The following is a 19,909-nucleotide window of genomic DNA, read 5'->3' as shown; positions in this document are numbered from 1 at the left end:
TTAGTACAGTGATGGAAGCATTTTATTACGTAAACTTAAATATTAATATGACTATTTATCACATTTCCGTAAAGTTGAAAAAATTGTAGATCGAGAAGATTCTGTACACAATGAAGAGCGATCTCAATTACATTTGTATTTATGGCAATTTATGAGGAACGACAAACAATAGTTTAACTGTGGCATAGAGAAAGATTTTTTTTCTATGGTAGTGCACTGCAAACAGCCCTTAAATTCTTTATGGCGATAAACTTATGTGATAATGCAACCTTACGGAAAATTTCTCGCATTAAGAAAATGGTAACATTAAAGTGATCATGGCACTTTTCTTTGTAACCACAATTGTTAAAATCTTATATTATTTATAGCACCCAGTTTCTTCAATTACTGTTATTCGTGATAATGTACGACACTGTATTATTGTAATCCTATAGCTAACCATTTCTTATAATTATATAAATGTGTGAGACTAATTTTCAAGTTTGTCTATGAAATGTCACTTAGTTGGTCTATTAGCGATGACATTTATTGCAATGGTAACATAATTTCACTGAGATGGCGCGAAGTTCAAAACTGTTCTATTTTCGCAGAACAAGCTACTAAATAAGATTCTGAATTTGAATATTAATTTAACGGACCCTAGTATTAATTTCTTGTTTTTTATTTTTGTTAGACAGTTTAAACCAGCCAGCCTTTTTATTGTTGTCTTTCGGCATTGAAATCGAACGTGAAACTCGTTCGCGACTATCACGGTTTAAAATTTCGCTCGACTGACTTTTTTTGCCGTCTCTAGATACCGATTTGCGTGATAGTGTTGTGTTTTGGTCAAGTTCTCTACGTTTCTCCGGTTTTCTGTATAGTGTTGTACTGGAGCTTGTTAGTCGATTGTTTTGTGGCTTCCTAGTCAAGGTTGTTTGGCTGAAAGACTTGTTCTTTTGCAGTGTTGGCCTGTCTTCAACATGATTTCTGGTCGTGGTGGTTTTTTTGGCGGGAATCTCTTTTGGTTTCACTTTCCTTGGTCTCTGAGCGTAATGGACGTCGTGTTGATCGTTGTAATGCCTTGGAGTCCATGGAGCGAAAATGGAAAAGCTCTTCGTGGTGCTACGGACTTGGATATTAGAGGAGTTGACCGAGGATACGTCGTCTCGTGAACGGTTCCGTGTCAGTCTTCCAGGGTCAGGAATATCACCAACTGAAATAATAATTAGAATAGTGTTAGAATTATGGATGACTAATTCGCACGGATGCATTTATGGACAGCCTTCATGGTCTAGCAGTTTAGCACACCGCCTTACTTCCGATGGTCGCGAGTTCAATTCCTCACACGGTACAAACATTCGTATTCATGAGTATGATTGTTTGTATGGTCTGGGTGTTTTTTTTATGTATATTATAAAAAAAATGTATCTATTGACCATCAGTTGTCTAGTACCCATAACACAAGTTTTGCTTAGCTTAGAACTAGTTGGCCTTGTGTCAATTGTCGTTGTGACAATTCACTAGGAATTTATGATGATGGTTTTTAATGGGAACCGCATGGAGATCAGGTTGACCTCCATGCAGTTCTTCTCTGAAACCAGCAATCATAGCTATATACTGGTAGCAATGGGGTGATTAGTCCACATTACTAACGATCCCCCTTCACCCAATTGTCTTGGTGTATTATTCTTTATATTATTTGAGAGGAGGTGCGAATGATCATTCACCAGTGGTTGCGTGCAGGTAGACGACGCTCCGTTGTGACTGGTGACTGGAGTCACCCTCTGTGCTGCTTTCCCCGGAGTTGGTACCAGGCGTGCGGCGACGGTGCCTGCAAATATGCAACAGTACTGAAGAAACCAGAGGTTGACTGTAAAAATTGGTCTGCGTGAGTACCTCAGTCACAGCTGTGTTTTAGTTAGGGTGCAGATTAGCATATATGGTTACAAGGATAAATTAGAGATATGTCGTCCAAAACTAAATTATTATAACGTTTATACAATACATATATACGCGAAAAAAAAGTTTTGTACCCCTTTTTACGAAAATCGCGAGGACGGAGAAGTATGAAATTTCGCACTCTTACGGTTTATATAGAGGAAATGCAGAATGCTAATATTTTCTCAAAAACATGCATAAAAATAATTATGTAAATCAATAAAAAACACATTACACATACTACCATGTAATTGTCACATACACGCATATATACTCTTTTGTTTATTGTTTAAGTTTGTTATATTAATATCTATTGTTTGTTTTTAATATTGTTTGTCTATTGTCTTATTGAATGTTAAATTAAAATTGTTGCTAAAATGCTAAGTTAAATTATTTATGGTCGATATTCGACCACTGCCGACCACTAGTTGATATAATTTAGTAAATGATATAAATATTGTATTTTTTAAATATCAGCAATATAACCTAAAAAAATGTATATGAAAATGTATATTATAAAAATGTAGGGCATATTTCATAATTCAGTTTTTACATCTCCTCAAAGAATATAATCACCCAACCTTGGAGGATCCATAATAGTATAATTTCCTATTCCTACTACAAAATGTACGATACGATACATACTTCATATCCCTGCTGAGTTCCTGGTTGCTGGTCCTCAGTTCCGACGAGCTGCCCCTATCATCCTTCCTGTGTCTCCTCACATCATTCCTGCTCCCCATCAGGGTCTTGGAGCTACTGTGACTCCTGGACCTCTCATATGGACTTATAGGGGGCTTCATGTTCACCTTCCTGTCAAACTGGCTCTCATTCTCCGAATTGCTGTGAATCTCTGAAATGTTCTGCAAGTTTCTTTTGTAATATCTATTTTTTGGTGACTCACTCTTGTCTTCTCTCTGTAGATTGGATAGCGAGTGACTTTTATTCGATAATTCGCTGTGATCGACTTCATCGATACCAGTACTCGAGTTCGATATAGTTTTTCTCAGTGTGCCATGACTTTTTACGGGATGGCTCTTGGTTTTGGTGACCGTTTGCTTCACGTTTATATCTGAATCCGCATCTGTATCACCAAAGAATCGCAGGTTTTTTGCTGGTGAATTGAGCGGTTTAGTAGTCTTGGACCAGGCTTTCCTTGTGGATTCATCTTCTGTTGTTATAACACTTTCTTTTTCACTCTGAAATGTAGTGTTAAAATAATTACTGACATGACTGAATAATTACAGACTGATTATTTAATTGAAGTAGTGCTAACCGGTGGTTTGTATTCACACACTTAAGACTTAAATTGTAAAGTACGAATAAAAATTATTTAAAAGAGCAATACACAAGTTCCTTGCTCGTTCTTCTTGTGAGGAGACAGCTTTCCGAATGAGCGGTAGATAAAAAAAATGTGATTACTATTCAAAAGTGCTTCAATGTAAGTTTATTTGAATAAATGATTTTCTATTCTATTAGTAGGGTCATCTTTTTGTATTAAAGAGATATAAGAGTTTGGATAATTATTGAATAACTAAAGTACTCAAGATCTGCCATAAAGATTGGTGATGAGAGTGATGCCTCCAGTGATGGAAGAGTTGATCATTGCATACTAAAACGTGACTATGTACTCTATATCGACGTTGCACCTGCATCCTAAGCACTTTCTGAGTAAATGGTAAAACAGATAGATGGATGAGAGACTAGATGAATTTATTTTATCCAATTCGGTGCTGTTTCGCGCAAATCTATTTCCATACTTAATAGATTTGTATTATTTTGTGTAATTCTGCTATTATTAGCATATATGAGATTATAAAGATTCAGTGTAGAACCCTGACCACCGCCACTGGAAAGTTACGACCTACCACCTACTAGTGATAAAATTCCGACTGTTATCGGATCTACCTGTACCGCTACAAGTATTTCGTCTCTAAACGAGGCAATGAATAGAGTTTGGATATAGTTTGGACCAATGTTGACTTGGCTTCCAAACTATATCTAAACTCGTTACATGCAACTAGATGAATAATGAAATGGAAGAATGAAGGGATGAATAAACGGATGAATATACAAACTACTGTTCAAGTAAGGGTCTGTTCAGATTACAACCAATAATCAGTCAATTTTCTTTTTAAAAAATTGCAATAGCTCTGCTGGTGGTTACACTTTTCTCCTTAATTTGAATTTAAAAATTAATCTGTATTTTGTATAAACTCATTTCAAAACAATAAGAGCCAACTTTCTTGTCAGTTCTTCTTACTCGAAAGCATACTGAACTGACGGTAAATTCGACATATCATAAGAGTCTCTAATGGACATACAAGAATAAGCAATATAATGTTAATTTCAGGAATACATTACCTTTGTATTGACACTCTTCCCTCGTTTTCTAGCCGTGAGTCTGTCCAGTGATTTGAACCAGTTGCCGGCGGAGGTGGCGGGGGGTGGTGCGGGCTGCCGCCGCGGCGGGGAGGGGGTGGGGCTGGGTGTTGCCAGCCGCCGTCTCTCGCGGTATCTTTCAGCCTGAAAAGACAAAGTTAGAACGTTTTACAGTGGCACCAAATCATATGATTGATCAGAACAACTTTTATAGCTTATTGAAATAAATATATATGACAATGGATTGGCGAAACTGAAACTGGCGGCCTGTTCTAACGGTTTATGCCAGTGGGGCACCAGTGGAGGATGACTGGTCGAGCATGAAGTTAGGTCAGCTAGTCCATCATGTCAAATTAACCTCGTTGGTTTTGTAGTAAAGTTTTTTAATTAATTTAGACTGGCTAGTAGATTATCGGTTAAAAGGTAAACCATATATGAAATGACGTGTGTTAGGCCAGCATGGCAAATTCCCCAGAAAATAACCACGATGGTTGTTTTGTGTTGAATTTTTTTAATTAATTGAGATTCTGACTAGTGGGCTATCGGCGAAAAAGCACACCATAAATCAAATCTATGGTAGGTATATTTTTTGCAGTGATAAAATCATCAGTCAATACTTATATTCAAAGTAATAAATTACCCAACGATATGTAGGTACCGTAAGGTATAATACATATATTGCTCCGTATCTATAATTTGACGGGAGATGATAAAAACATTAAGCTGCTCGTAATTTAACGAAATTACGAGAGAGACGCAAAAAACGTAGTTATGTTTTTATTATACAGGTTTAGAATTTTGTAATATCTTTTTACAAATTGTAAATATACTAGTTACAAGATGTAAACATTACCACTTGTGGATTGAAACCAATGTTTTTTAGTATTCATTTATTTGCATTATAGATATATATACATATATTGTATGTGTGTTGTGACCCTGAAGAGTGAACTCATGGCTCATTAATGTAGAATATTAGGACTTGCGCGTTGGACCAAGACCAGGAGTAGATAGCAAGGAATTGTGGATAAATTTGACAGTTGCAGGGACACATACGAGTCAGCATTACAGCTTATCTCTCACCTTGAGAGTCACATTAAGGAAGCTCAAGCGGAAAGTGAATCTATGTTAGAACACCAGCGGTTGTGTAGTTATAATAACACCTTAGATCTATATTCAGTCCAATTCTTAAAGTACTGTTCGTGACACACTATTATAACGAGCAGACAAAGCTTGGCCGATAAATTCAATATGTCTTTATACGTCCAGTTGTGTGCAAATTTAAATTCCATATAAATCGATATTTCCTAGTAAATATGGATATTATACATATATCCGGAACTCGCCCGCTGTGCAAACACACGCGGGGGCAAGAAACTTATACATTTTCGAAGAGTTGTGGTCTAATGATAGGCGACAAGCGATAAGCGATCCACTGATCTGCATTTCAAATGGATGTTTAAGGAATTGTTTACATGGCTTTTTTTATACTTGAAAAATCCTTGTGTAGGCCCTCCCGCCTCTGTGGAGGAGGAAAAAAGGCGGAAGAATTATGGTGCACCCATCAGAGCTAATGGTTCACGCTGACACCAGCGGAGAATGATAAGATGAGAATAAGGCCAGGTTAGTTTACCCATCGTGAAATATTCACGAGGCATTGATCACTATGGTTTGGGAGGAGGTGAATCTGACATGGTATGTTGCTAGCACTGTGGTCTAACATTTCACATTACTAACAATTCTCTTCTCACTTAATGGATGTTTAAGAATTGATACGCTCGTGTGTGCTAACGGTATACGCTGGCGGGGCTGAGGAGGATATATTAATGTTGGCAATAAAGATTTTTATCAATCTATCTATATAAAAATATGATCATGGAAATACGTTCAGTTCTAACCAAGTACAACACAAATGAAACTCTAAAACATCAATCATCATTTTATCAAAACCTTTTTTTTTATAATACGTTTCCCCGCTACTCGCTGCCACACGAAACGCGGGCTATCTGACCGTTTTTAGAATTCTGTCGCAGGCTCAACTAACATCCTGAGGGGTCGATGCACCCGACCACAGATAATGTATATGTGATAAATTAGAAAAAAAAAGTTTCGTTTACCAACTCGCAAAAGTTTGATAAAATGGCGAAGGTGATAAAATAAACGCGATGAAATTAAATCTGTATAGCTGTTCTTCGTAAATCAGACTTAATTTACAGTAGATAGCTAAAGTATAGGCCAGTGTTATGGGTATTGCAAATAGAGATACATCATAATGTTTGTCATTCATATGTCATATAATATTTGCAAGCATATAATGTAGATGAATTTAGGTTTTATTTTTACTATTGGTCGCCCAGTGGTTGACCAGAATTCTACCATAAATACTTTAAATTATGTTTCTATTTTAGTATAAATACTTTAAAGTATTATTTGAACAATTATTAAGGTTCTATTGTTAGACTTATGTTGTATTTGACGCACACACGCATAGAGATGTGTGTGTGTGTCAAATACATGTTTGTGTTTGTGTGGCAATAAAACTTATCAATAAAACTTTATTGATGTAATGTATTTATTTGTATGAATAAAAAAAAAATAACATTCTACACTCCCTTATATAAATTATAAATGTGCGAAATTTCATACTCTTCCGTCCGCGGAATGTTCGTAAAAAGGGCTACAAACTGCTACTGCTTCGTATTAATATACATATACTAGCTGTCCCGGCAAACGTTGTTTTGCTATATAAATTAATAACGCTATAAAAAAATAGGGGATGATGATAGAAGGGTGAAAATTTAGGATTGTATGTATTTTTGTATGTTGTATCATAAAAAAATAGAAACTAAAAATTTTGTCTAAAAAATAAAATAAAAAATTTAGGGGTGGACTACCCCTAACATTTAGGGGGATGAAAAATAGATGTTGGCCGATTCTCAGACCTACTCAATACGCTCACAAAATTTCATGAGAATCGGTCAAGCCGTTTCGGAGGAGATGGGAACGAAAACTGTGACACGAGAATTTTATATATAAGATTTGAATTTTTTTTTTAATACCTGTGCGAAGCCGGGGCCGGCTGCTAGTGTTCGAATAAAAATATCAGAAGGCAAGACAACATGCAGGCGGAACTAAAACGCAAGGTTGCCACCTCATATTGACATATGGTTAGCAACCTTCATCTACATAATCAACTTTACCGAAAAATACACGAGAATCGTAGATGGTTGAGAGGATAGGTGATTGTTTGTTAGGAATGTGGACTGATGACCCGATTGCCAATAATGTACCATGACAGGTTGACTTCCACGCTGTACCACTGGAAACCATCGTGACAAATTCATGAGGAATTAGTAAGTTTTTTGCTAAAGTAATATCAATAAAAACAATGACTATTAGAATAGTATTTTATTGACTCGTCTTGATACCACAATAATGACAAAAAAAAATACAAGCAACAATTTACACACATTACAAAACAGAGTCAACACCACAACTCTGCAAAATGCTGGAAACATAGTTTACAGCGCTGATTGAATATCAGTAATTCAAATAGAGCCTTCTAGTTTCATGCTAAGCAGAGCTTGTGTTATGGGTACTAGACATATATAATATAAATACTTAATGGCATGTTTTTGTAAATCCATAAATAATATACATAGAAAACACCCAGAATGATACAAACAATCATACTCATGAATACAAATGTAGCGTGGAAACGAACCCGCGACCATCAGACGTAAGACGGTGGACCAAACCGCTAGACCACCGAAACCGTCAAGTGTTACGTTTAGAGTTTAGTGGTAACTTTTCTTACAATTTTACGGTACTTTGATGCAAACATAAATACCGGTTCTAAATACCATCTGGCGTAGTACAATATTGACATGTTGACCAATTAGCTGGTAAATGCTAATGTTCAGCGACCAGGTTCCGTTTTGAACTGGTCTATGGTCAGAGGTCACTACAAATTTGGTTATGACGACCAAGGTGTTAGGGACCCGTCTAAAAATCTGAACTTTGCCATTTTTTATGCCACCTGATACTTAAAAAAGGGAGAAACGCATATGACAGATATATATATCTTAGTAGTATTATAAAAAAAAAAATTAATCCAGTTTTCAGCAATAGTGATTCGCATTCAGTGATAATACATGCGTGTTATGGTGTAGAACAAGCCGAGAAATATCAAAGATTTGTAATACATCCGTGCGAAGTCGGGGCGGCTTGTATAATTAAAAATACCAATTAGTATCCAGTCAACATTGTAATCTACACAAATAAATGAAAAGTTTTTATAATGATTTAAATCTCAGAAACGGTTGGACCGATTTTGACTGGACTTTTTCTCGCAAATAAATAAAAGTTATAATGATAATTTCGTTTACTTTAATTTTACAAATTCTATTTATTTGAATAAAAATAAAGTTTAATTTCAAGAGGACGAAATCGCAGGTAACTATTTAATTTTATAAATTTTATTTATTTAAGTTTAATTTCAAGAGGACGAAGTCGCAGGTATCATATAGTACTATATAAATAAAGGTTACAAAAGTCCAAAATTTTCAATGTTCAAAAGCCAGACCTCCCAGCGGGTCAACAGCCTCAGAGTTCAATGTCGTCTACTGACGTCACTCCCGCCTCCATATCTTATTTGCGCGACCACCAATTCAAATTAGCAACATTAATATTTTTGTATCAACTAGTGGTTGCTCACAGGTCGACCAAAATTCGAACATAATTAATATAACATTCAGTAATACTATAGAGAAATAAAATTAAAGACAAGCAATATTAATCCATACTCAATTTGGCCACAGACTTTAACAATAAACAATAGAGTAATTATATGCGCGTGTGTCATATATGAGTATAAGATAGTGAGTGTAATGTTATTTTTTATTAATTACATGTATTTTTATGCATAATTAAAAAAATATTAACATTCTGCACTTCCATCCCTATATAAAGTAATAAGTGTGCAAAATTTCACACCCCGCAATTATCGTAAAAAGGGGTACAAAGTTTTTGTTAGCCTTTACAGAACAAAACAAAACAAAGTCGCTTCCGCTGTGTGTCGCTTAGATCTTTTAAACTACGCAATGGATTTCAATGCAGTTTTCAGCAATAGATTCAACAGGAAAGTTTATATGTATATAGGGGCACCCGTGACGTCGTCCGCGTGAAATTTAACATTATTTTTCTGAAAAAGATTTTTTTAAAAATAAAAGTAGCTTAAGTTACTTCATATTACATCAGCTAACTAGACTAGACCAGTCAAAAAACAGTCCCGTCAAAATCGGTCCAGCCATTTCAGTGCTTAGCAGGAACAAACAGACAGAAGGTCAGACAAAAATTGAAAAAATGTTATTTTGGTGTATATATGGTATATACACCATTATATTTATATTCATATGCTTGTAGTAAAAAACGGTTATTTCAATGTTACAAACAGACACTCCAATTTTATTTATATGTATAGATATATCCATGCGAAGCTGGGGACACATGTTACAAAACCAGAAGTTTGTCAAAAATAGTTGAAATATAGGTACAGGCAACTTTGAACAAAGTGTATCTTGTTTGATTGATTCAATGCTTAGCTTTGAATCAATAGGTAGTGACCGATGTAGGAACGTGCATGGGACGAATTATAATTTTGTACAGTTGTGTACAGATTTCACAATCTATAAATTTTATGTGTATATTTTGTGATTTCCAATTAATAGATTTTCAGTAAATTCATATAAAAGTATATACTGTACTTACATTAAACTGTCTAATTGTCCTTGCTAATCTCTGAAACGGTTGGACTGATTTTGACACAACTTTTACTCGCAGATAACTAATGTAATGAAGAGTAACTTAGTGTACTTTTATTTTAGAAAATTTTAATAAAAGTTTAATTTCAGACGGACGAAGTCGCGGGTAATAACAGGTACTCTATTAATAACTTTTATAAGTTAATACTATTCAAGCAATTTCTTTATATTTTCTCACCACTCAAACCTTCCTTAAAATTTTACAAATATTTCAAAACCTAAATTTACCAAATCGGTCCAGCCGTTCTGAGTTTTGGTGAACTATCAAGTGTCATTTCATTTTTATATATAAGAAGAAGAATTTAGTAATAATTATTTAAATATACACTTAATACTTCACTAAACAACTGTCCAACAACTGAACACATTGCAAAGTGCGAACACGAACACGTAATTCATGTGAACTTGCTCACTACTTACTTAACGTTTATTTAAGACTAATAGCTCTTACAAGTGAGTACAAGGTGTTATTGAGATGCATATACACATATAAATTGACAAACAAATCGACTGCTGAACACTAAACGGTGATTATTCACTGACGACCTCGGTGTTTTAGCGGCTTAGCAACTCGAACGATCGCAAAATTCAAACTAGGTGATTCGAGCAATTCAAAATTCGGACATATCGAACCATTGGAACCATTGGAAGTAAGATGACCTTCCTTCCAAAGTTCGCGGGTTCAATACCTCGCACGGTACAAACATTTGTATTCATGAGTATGATTGTTTATGTCGCGGTGTTGATAACAACTATCAAAATGCATTTTGATATTAGAAAACTGTCAACAAAAAATATAGGCAACGGTTACAATCTAAAAAAATAGAGTAAAAACAGTCTTAAGCTACTGAAATAAGGTTCAGTATCACATAACTTAACAATAAACATAATAAAAAATAACCGTGAGAAAAATTATGTAATGATTTTGTTTTGATAAAGTATTTAGTGGCATTTTGTATACATAATTGTTCAATGATTTGCTAAAACGTTAATGTACACTTCTTTTTATTTTATTATTTAATTATAACATTCTCGTGTCACAGTGTTTGTAACAAAACTCCTCCAAAATGGCTTGACCGCTTCTTATCAAATTTTATACGTATTTTCAGTAGGTCTGAGAATAGAACGTAGGCTATTTTTCATAACCAAAACTGATAAAATATTCCATAAATAAAATTACATCATACTCATGAATACAAATGTTTGTATCGTACAAGAATCAAATCCACGAACATCAGGCGTATGATTGTTTGTATTGGTCTGGGTGTTTTCTATGTTTATTATGTATGTACTTACAGAAATATAATTACAAATGTGTATTATGTATATCAGTTTTCTAGTAGGTACCCATAACACAAGCTCTGCTTTCATTGGGACTACATGACGTTGTGGGAATTGTGCCAAAAATGGTTCATGGTACATATTTATTATCAGTTGTCTAGTAACCTGTGTTATGGATACTAAATAAGTAATATATAAATACTTATTTATTTTGTAAATAAAAAGCTCTGCTTCGCTTGGGACTCGATGGAGTTGTGTAAATTCTCCAGGGATATTATTATCATAATATTAATACGTGAAGCAAAAAAGTCTGTACCACTTTCTATGAAAATTGCACGGACAGAGAAGTATGAAATTTCTACGTGGCGCTATGTGAATTCTCCTGGGTTATGACTATTTTGATTTGATTTCATGATTTATTTGTTTGTTCCATACAAATATTATTTGCATCGCAGATCGGTGGCCCACACTACGCCCACTGCTGGGTTGGGCAACTGTTACGTTATGTTTACCTAATGATCCGCTTTTGTGGAGTTGGCAAATGCATTGGTACTTATATTATTACGTTATACATCAAATGTGGGCATGTCAAGTGCTGCGTTCACTTATGACTGAGACGTCTGACAATACCTCTGATTACCCCATCTCATATATAAGTCGTGACGATGCAATACAGTTGTCTAGCGGTTAAGTACGCTGAAGAATACTTTCGTAGGATGCAGGTTCGATTCCTCATACGATGCGATGTCATTCAGTATTTGTGAGTTGTTTAGTACCCATAACACAAGCTCTGCTCGCACAACTAAGCTCGGGACGAGATGGCGTTGTATGAATTATCCAGAGTAATTATTATTTAAACAAAAAAATAAAATGAATGTGTATGTTTGTAATTTCAGTCTAACACTTTGCTAAATGTATATGAAACTACATACGGTTTCAAATTATTGTCTATTTGTTTAATCTTGCCTAATTTCTAAAACGGTTGCAACGGTTTTGACGGGACTTTCATTTGCATATAGCATAATATTATAGGTAGTAACTTAGGCTACTTTTATTTCAGCATATTCTTTACTTTAATTCCACGCGGACGAAGACACGGGTAACAGCTAGTTATTAATAAATATGAACATCTTTGTATTAAAATTACGTTGAAGATTACAAAATTTGTCATAGTTAAAGCTTATATGGAGGAATTAAGAAAAACAATGTTTTTTCAAAATAATAAAAAAAAAATTAATGTCATAAAAAAAGTTATGTTCATAACTCTATACATATATATTTTTTATGACAATGATATGCTACACCCGTCTCTGCTAACAGTATATGCTGGCGAGGCACCACAGAGGATGATAGGATAAAGATGTGGTGAGGTCAGTTAGCCTTAGAGAAATTCCTGGTGAATTTGCTATGATGGTATCCAAAGAGAACCATATGAAGGTCAACTTGCCATGGTACATTGCTGGCAATGGAACCACTAGCCCACGTTACTACCAGTTGCCGCCTTATGTACATATATATTGTATGACAGTCTTTCGCAATAGATCCTAAAAATGGTAGGTGGTAACTATAGCATGGATAGGGAAGGGAATTGTTAGTAATGTGGACTAATAACCCTATTACTAGCAATGTACCATGTCAGGTTGACCTCCACGTGGTTACCCCTGGAAACCATCGTTATAAATTCATCATGAACGTACCACGATTGGCTAACTGATCTGACCTCATGCTTATCATCCTCCACTGGTGCCCCGCCAGCGTAAACCATCAGCGCAGGCGGATGCATCATTCCATTATCATCCATAAGAAAAAAATGGTAAGGTTGAATTTCGACCACTAGCTACCACTAGTTTTAATAAAGTATCAAATTACGTCATACTATAGGGAGTGGCCTACGGGAGCGAGCGGAAAGCCTGTTCGTGCATTACTTTCACTTTTGTTTAGAACCTGTGACGTCACAATTCATAAGCGTAGGCGGACGAGGTAGCGATATGAATCTGCGAACGTGAATTTATTACGTCTGGTAGCTACGGCTTAGTTTAGATAAAGTTAATAGATTCATTATAGGATTGGGATTTAAATTTTGCAATAAGTATCTTATTAAAATTTGAGTGAAACCGCGGGAATACCTAGACTATAAATAAATATATTAAAATAGCTTTTGAAAAGAAATTATATATCCAATAAATTATTTAAACGAGCAAACGCAAGTTTCTAATTCGTGATTCTTGTAATATATATCTTTCTGAATGAGGGATAGATTAAACAGAAAGTCTGACTATTGAAAAGTGCATCAATTTAAGTTAACTTAAATAAAGATTATTTCTATTCATACTTACCAAAGCAGGCGAGTCAAGTGGTCCAGCCGTTCTGGACCTCGACTTTCGAAGGTCACTTTCAGCGTCTGACGGTCTGGAATGGTGGTCACTCTCCCTGTCCGATGAGTGGTATCGTCTCTTTTCTTCTTTACGTTCCTTGTATCTTCTGTCCTCTTTCAAAGTTCTATCGTATCTATAAATCAAGAAATACTTGAGGTTGCAAATGTTTAAGTTTGTTTTTAAAATATTGAGTTATTTTGAACATTGAGTGTGTTTAACTGAAACTTCTGGAAATATTTCATAATACATGAAAGGTGAAATAGAAATAGAAATAGAGTCTAAAAAATTAAAATGTAAAGAAGCATTTTACAACTTAACAAAGAACCTTAATATATAGCAGATATAAAAAATTTAAAAGTATTTTTAATTTATGTCTAACGTACAAAAAAACTTTACAATATTATACAAACTGAAGCAATTACTGTAGAGATTAAATTCTTTATTTAAATTAATTACAGAAGAATCTTTTCATGAATGCTGTTGTATTCTGATTGAAGATTTTGTTGTAATGAAGATCCTTCATATCAACAAAAAAAAAATCTGAAATGTGTACCTTCCATTGTAATCCATATCCCGATATTTTCTCTCGGGACTCTCTCGGGGATCGGAACTCCGGTACTTGTCCAGATCTTCTCTGGAATTTCGGAATCTCCTCTCGTCTGCTTTGCATTCGTAGTCTATTTTCTTTACGACGATATCACTCGGCTCAGGGTCGGTGTACCTCACGAGCAAGAAAAAAATGGTAAGGTTTGTATTTATTAGATGATTAAGAAAACCAGTTAGATTATGATAGAACAAACAGTAAAGTTGTTATTGATACATTATGTATGTATTTAATAATCATATCAGTTGGCTTGAGAATTGAATTGCGACTTTGAAGTGGCAATGGGCAGGGCACATAGTAAAGTCCTCGAGAAGCACCACAGACGTCACATCGATTCTGGTCAAGATCGCTGGAAGGCAAGCAGCGCAGGACCGATCGTGATACGTACGGTGACAAGCATTTGTATTCATGAGTATGATTGTTTCGATTGTCATTTCATACTCACATGGTTTCAACGTTTATAATACTAGTTGATTGGCGGCGGAATATAGAGACAGAATTGCACAAAAAAACGAACTCAGGACCACGACCATTGGATAGTAAAGCAAAAGTTTGTACCGTGCTAGGAATCGATCCCACGACCATTGGATATAAAGGGGTGTGCTAAACCACTAGACCACCGAGGCTGTCGGTAAATAAATCAATAAATGAGTTGAGATTCATATTACCTTCTATACTCAGAGTCATCTCCAGCAAGATGTTCAGGGCTCTTGAGTACCCGGGTGCGAGTCTTCGGCTGGACTACTTCTTTCTCCTTTTTGCTCTTCTTCGAAGAGTCGCGAGAGAACAGCTGTTTCATCTATCATGGAACAAAAATGAGATTATATAACAGTATATTCAGTCTAGATATGTCACTATAACATAACCAATATTATGGAATATAATAATAAATTATTATTTTACACTGGAGCTAGTTATAAACAACAGGTCTACTGTTCAGTCTTGTTGAATATCAAAATCAGTTACATTGCAATTTAATTTGTATTTTTTTTTTAATTCAATTAAGGGTGAAACTGATACATCCAACACAATATGACTTCATTTTAAATTCACGAAATAAGAAACAGATGTGTTGAGAATGTACAATTTGATAATATTATGGAAAAACGTTACATTTTGATGAAGATTGATCAGAATTAGCTGCAATAGTAGATCAAGTCTATTATAGGAAATATTTAAGATAACGCTTGACTTAAATGCAGTTAAACAACATACAACTATATCGATTTATGCAAAAGATCTATTGTATCAAAATGGTATTATTGTTGTATCGTCATAGGTTTTAAGATTAATATCTTACCTTTTCAAGTCCAGATAATTTCTTTGCAGCCTTTGGCGGTTTCGCACTGACTTTATTATCATGCCCGATGGGACTTTTGTTGTATCTGTCAACTCTTGGTTCTAAATGTGATACGTTATCAATACTTTTGTCTCTTGAATATTCTTTTCTGTAACCGTTCTCCCTGAAGTCCTTGAATTTAGCTAAATATTCACCATTGGCGTATATTTGCTCGCTAGGATAATTATCCTCTGTATGTCTTCTTTCACTGGCCAAGAATAAGGATACATTCCTAACGTCATCGTCGCTCTCATGAGGTCTGTACCTTGACCTGTGAAGTTCACCACTTGAGTCTTTACGGAAATCGTTCTCAATTCCGGAATCAACTAAACGATTATCTATATCATAACGCCGTGGAGATCTGTCATCACGATAATATTCTCTGCTATCGCCGGAGTCATGGCGCCTCATTCCAAAGTCTTCTTTATAATATCTGTCTTTATTTTTCCCACGACGTAGAGAATTATGATAAGATTCTGCTTGTTTTGCTTCATAACGAAGATTAGCATAATCATCTTCTCTTTCTTTAGCTATTTCAGGATTTGATGCATAATGACCTTTCCTTTTACCAAACCAGTCATCTTTGACTTTATATTTATGACCAGTATGAAGCATATCATGACTAGAAACAATATTTTTTTTCACTTTGTATTTTTTTTCTTTGTATTCGTCAGGTGAAAGTACGGGTTTTTCTGTAAATTCTAGACTAGGAGGTTCATATTCTGGCTCCGGGGGAAAAACTTTGCTTTTATGTCTAGAATTAGGACCCAATCTATCAATAAACTCTCGCCTATCTACTTCGCCCTGTGGAACTTTTTGAAAAGTTCTAGTTTCAGTATTGTATTTCACTTTATGATTATCCGAGTCATATTTACTATAGTCTTCAGTAATACTATTCTGAGTAAAACCATCTCTTTCTAAAGTCTGTCTGTAGTACTTTGCTGTTTCATTAACATATTTTTCGGTAGCTTTTCTACGCTTTTCTGCCTCATAAATAGGATCAGTCTCAGCTAAATATCTTGAAATGGGCTCATCGGTATTAATTCTTTCTTTTCTATCAAAAATATTATCATTTCGGTCGATTTTTCGAGCATTTAGTCTCGATTCTAAAAGCTTTCGCCTATGACTTAGTTCGTTAAAATCTAAATCTATTTTAGTATTATCATGTTCATACTGTCTTCGCTTAGTATCCATACCATCAGCTCTTCCTCGAAAAGTATCGATAAAATCATGGGATTTATTATTTTCAATGGGATACTCATTTGCATAAGTAGGTTCAAAATCTTCAAAACTTTTTAATTTATATTCTCTATATATTGGTCTTATAGGTGAATCATTATATCCTTCAATGCTATTGTAGTTTTCATTCTCGTTTTTATAATCATAGTCAAAACGGTTAATAGAGTTCTTGTGGCGTTCTTCATATCCCAAACCTTCATCTTCATCAGAGAAATTTCCATATTTTTCCCTTGCTGGGGAGTAAGTTTTATGAATAGTCTGCTTACCAAATCCATTCGTACCAGTGTCTCCATTATCGCGAACTACTTGAGCGTACACCACTCCTTTATCTGTCATTTTATTAACTGGGGTAGGTACTCTATCTGGACTTGTATTTCTCACAAATAAATTGGGATCAGGACTTACACTGGGTTTAATATACGAGAAAGGTTGACTTGTATTAGTACCGTTTGTTGGTGAGATCAAATGAGGTTTTGGAGGAGGAGATAACTGATCTTCTTTTAGTATTCTTACAATGTGATCCACAGTATGCCCTCGTGTTAGGGGTGGTTTATCAGGTGGTTGTTGGCTACTGTGTATCATTTCTTTATCACCATAAATGTTTTCCTCGATTTTTCTAATACTTTCTTTGATTTTTTCTTTAACTTCAAGAGGATGGCTATTCTTTTCTTTGATAGAATCGATCTCATCGACTAAAAGTGTTCTTTTTACGTCTGTTTTGCGTTTAGGTGTTTCTGCGATAGAGGGAGATTTCTCCTTTTCTTTCTCTAACGATTTTCCCCTCTTTGTTCTTATTGGCGGTTTAGGTTCTTGTTTTTCAGGAGTTTTGTATCTTGGTGGTTTTTCTACAGGATTAACTTTTTTATTTTCTGACGCAGAGTTCTGTTCATCAGATATGTTGCTGTCTTTTTGAGATAGTTTTTGTTTTTGAAATACTTCTAGTGGTGGAGTTTTCTTAAAGTAATCTTCCCTTGGAGAGCTCTCAATTATTGGAGATAGTTGAGATTTTTTATTCCTAAGGGACTTCAGAAATTCTTCGGTTTCACTGCCAGATCTTTTACGAATCGGTTTAGTTTGAGGAGTTATGTTGGTGTTAGATTTCAAGTCGGATACATCACTTTTACTACGTTTAACTACTGCAATTGGTTTAGATGTAACGACCACTGATGTATCTGGACTTTTAGTTCTCTGTGCCCTCCTAAATAAAGTTGATAGGGATGTACGTTCTTTTCTTTTTTTTGGATTCACATCGCTGGTTGATCTGCCAAGATTAATTTTCGAGCCTTCTGTGCCGTCGTCGCTGTTTCTTCTTCCCCTATCTTCTTTGAATTTCTTTCTATGTGGCAATGAGAAAAATTTCTCCGGCGGATGATCCGCAGTGCAGGTCACGCTATCAGCTTGTGCTCTTACTTTATTCGCTTCATCAATTAATTCTTGCTTTGTTAAATGGGTGAATGGTTCTTTTCGTACTTGTTCGGATGAGGTGCCCCGCGGTTCACGCGGTTTACCTGAAAGTACAATGAAGTAATCATAATTGAGTATTTACATTTCTGAATAGTGTTATTATGAGTTTATGGTACTAAAGTATGAAGTGTTAATTGAATGAAAATGTAGTAAACTAGGCATATTACATATTATTATATTAATTATTATTACGAACGCACAAGATATTTCAGAAGATTGTACAATAATTAGATAAATTAGTATTAGAGAAAAAATGTAATAATACATTAATTAGATACAGAAATATTATATTACATTAAAAGTTGTAGACCATTAGAAATTACCAAACAAATATTTTATTTCATTATACTATATGTGTTATCAAAAGCTGGTAAGACATCAAAATTATATATACAATTTTTCTGCTGACGGCCCTGACAGTAAGTGCCAAACGTCGTCTATAACATGAACAGCATCAAATACATGACGTCATCAAGTAACGTCCTTGATTGAAATGCACCGCCTTATCTCTGGCCAATGTGACGGTTGACTCGTAGAGTCAGGCATTGAGTCCGCCATGTATATAATTTTGTGTGCAAAGAAATAAATAAAAAATATTCTTCATGCCTGGCCATTTCGATGGCATGCTTTCATATCCTATAATTTACACAATAGATTTATATTATTTCATTTTCAGTTCCGCTACCACTAGCATATACGGGACCTCAAATATTCAATACGGAAACCTGGCCACCGTCGTTACTGAAAGCATTATGACCTTCTCTATGATCAAATTCCGAACGTTACCGCATCTACTCTCATATTGAGACACGTGTTTCGCCTAGGCATCATATGGGAATGGCAACATAAAACGGCACAACGTGCATGGCAATAGTTGTTCATTGGTGGGATTTTCATTTAATATTAGACATATACACCTATATGAGTATACAATGTAAATCTTTTAAAAAAAAAGAAATTCATTACGTTTCTTCCAGCCTGTTCTCAATTGAATCTGAGAAATACTGAACTGGATAAATAAGGATAGGGTAAAAAAATATAATACAATAAAATTACGTCCATAAGCGACTAAAATTTCCTAGATGAATGAATGATTTCTCATTTTGATTTTCAATGAATAGGGTTTTGATATAGTTTGAAAGCCTAGTGTTAACTGTTCGGCGTCCAGACTACGACAAACAAACTCAAATAAATACATTGAGTAATCAATGACATCCGAAAAGTAATACAAAATTCTATAAAATATATCCTATAATTTCACATCTTCTTTTCACAATCGGAAATATACATTACTTTAATGGAAAAGACAGACAAAATAGGTGAGAAAGAGGTACCCACGGAGACAACTTTGGTAACTCTTCCTGAAAATAAAGAACCGAGGATAACGTTGTTAGCATTCAGCTGTCCTTTGTGAATTTAACGACTGTAGGTATTCTTAAACAGGTAATTCTTGACAAAAAGTCTACACGTAAAACGACACCCATGG

At 34.9% G+C, this 19,909-nt stretch overlaps 1 protein-coding gene across 1 annotated transcript in view; it reads right to left on the bottom strand.

Moving 5' to 3' along the window:
• Positions 1 to 262: 262 nt before the first annotated feature.
• LOC131854172 (trichohyalin) overlaps positions 263 to 19,909 on the bottom strand; it is a 30,165-nt gene continuing 10,518 nt past the window's right edge. The window contains exons 2-9 of the mRNA XM_059205301.1: positions 15,682 to 18,467; positions 15,050 to 15,180; positions 14,331 to 14,498; positions 13,739 to 13,910; positions 4,282 to 4,443; positions 2,563 to 3,116; positions 1,707 to 1,810; positions 263 to 1,192 (exon numbers count right to left, since the gene is read on the bottom strand). Of these exons, the coding sequence (XP_059061284.1) occupies positions 630 to 1,192; positions 1,707 to 1,810; positions 2,563 to 3,116; positions 4,282 to 4,443; positions 13,739 to 13,910; positions 14,331 to 14,498; positions 15,050 to 15,180; positions 15,682 to 18,467 (4,640 nt within the window). The 3' untranslated portion in view covers positions 263 to 629. The remainder of the gene's footprint in view (positions 1,193 to 1,706; positions 1,811 to 2,562; positions 3,117 to 4,281; positions 4,444 to 13,738; positions 13,911 to 14,330; positions 14,499 to 15,049; positions 15,181 to 15,681; positions 18,468 to 19,909) is intronic.

This window comes from Achroia grisella, unplaced genomic scaffold (genome assembly GCF_030625045.1).
Source record: "Achroia grisella isolate CSIRO2021 unplaced genomic scaffold, CSIRO_AGI_Agris_v1 utg971, whole genome shotgun sequence".
Classification (NCBI taxonomy): domain Eukaryota; kingdom Metazoa; phylum Arthropoda; class Insecta; order Lepidoptera; family Pyralidae; genus Achroia; species Achroia grisella.
Note: the sequence above shows the minus strand (reverse complement) of the source record. Positions and strands in the feature narration are given on the sequence as shown.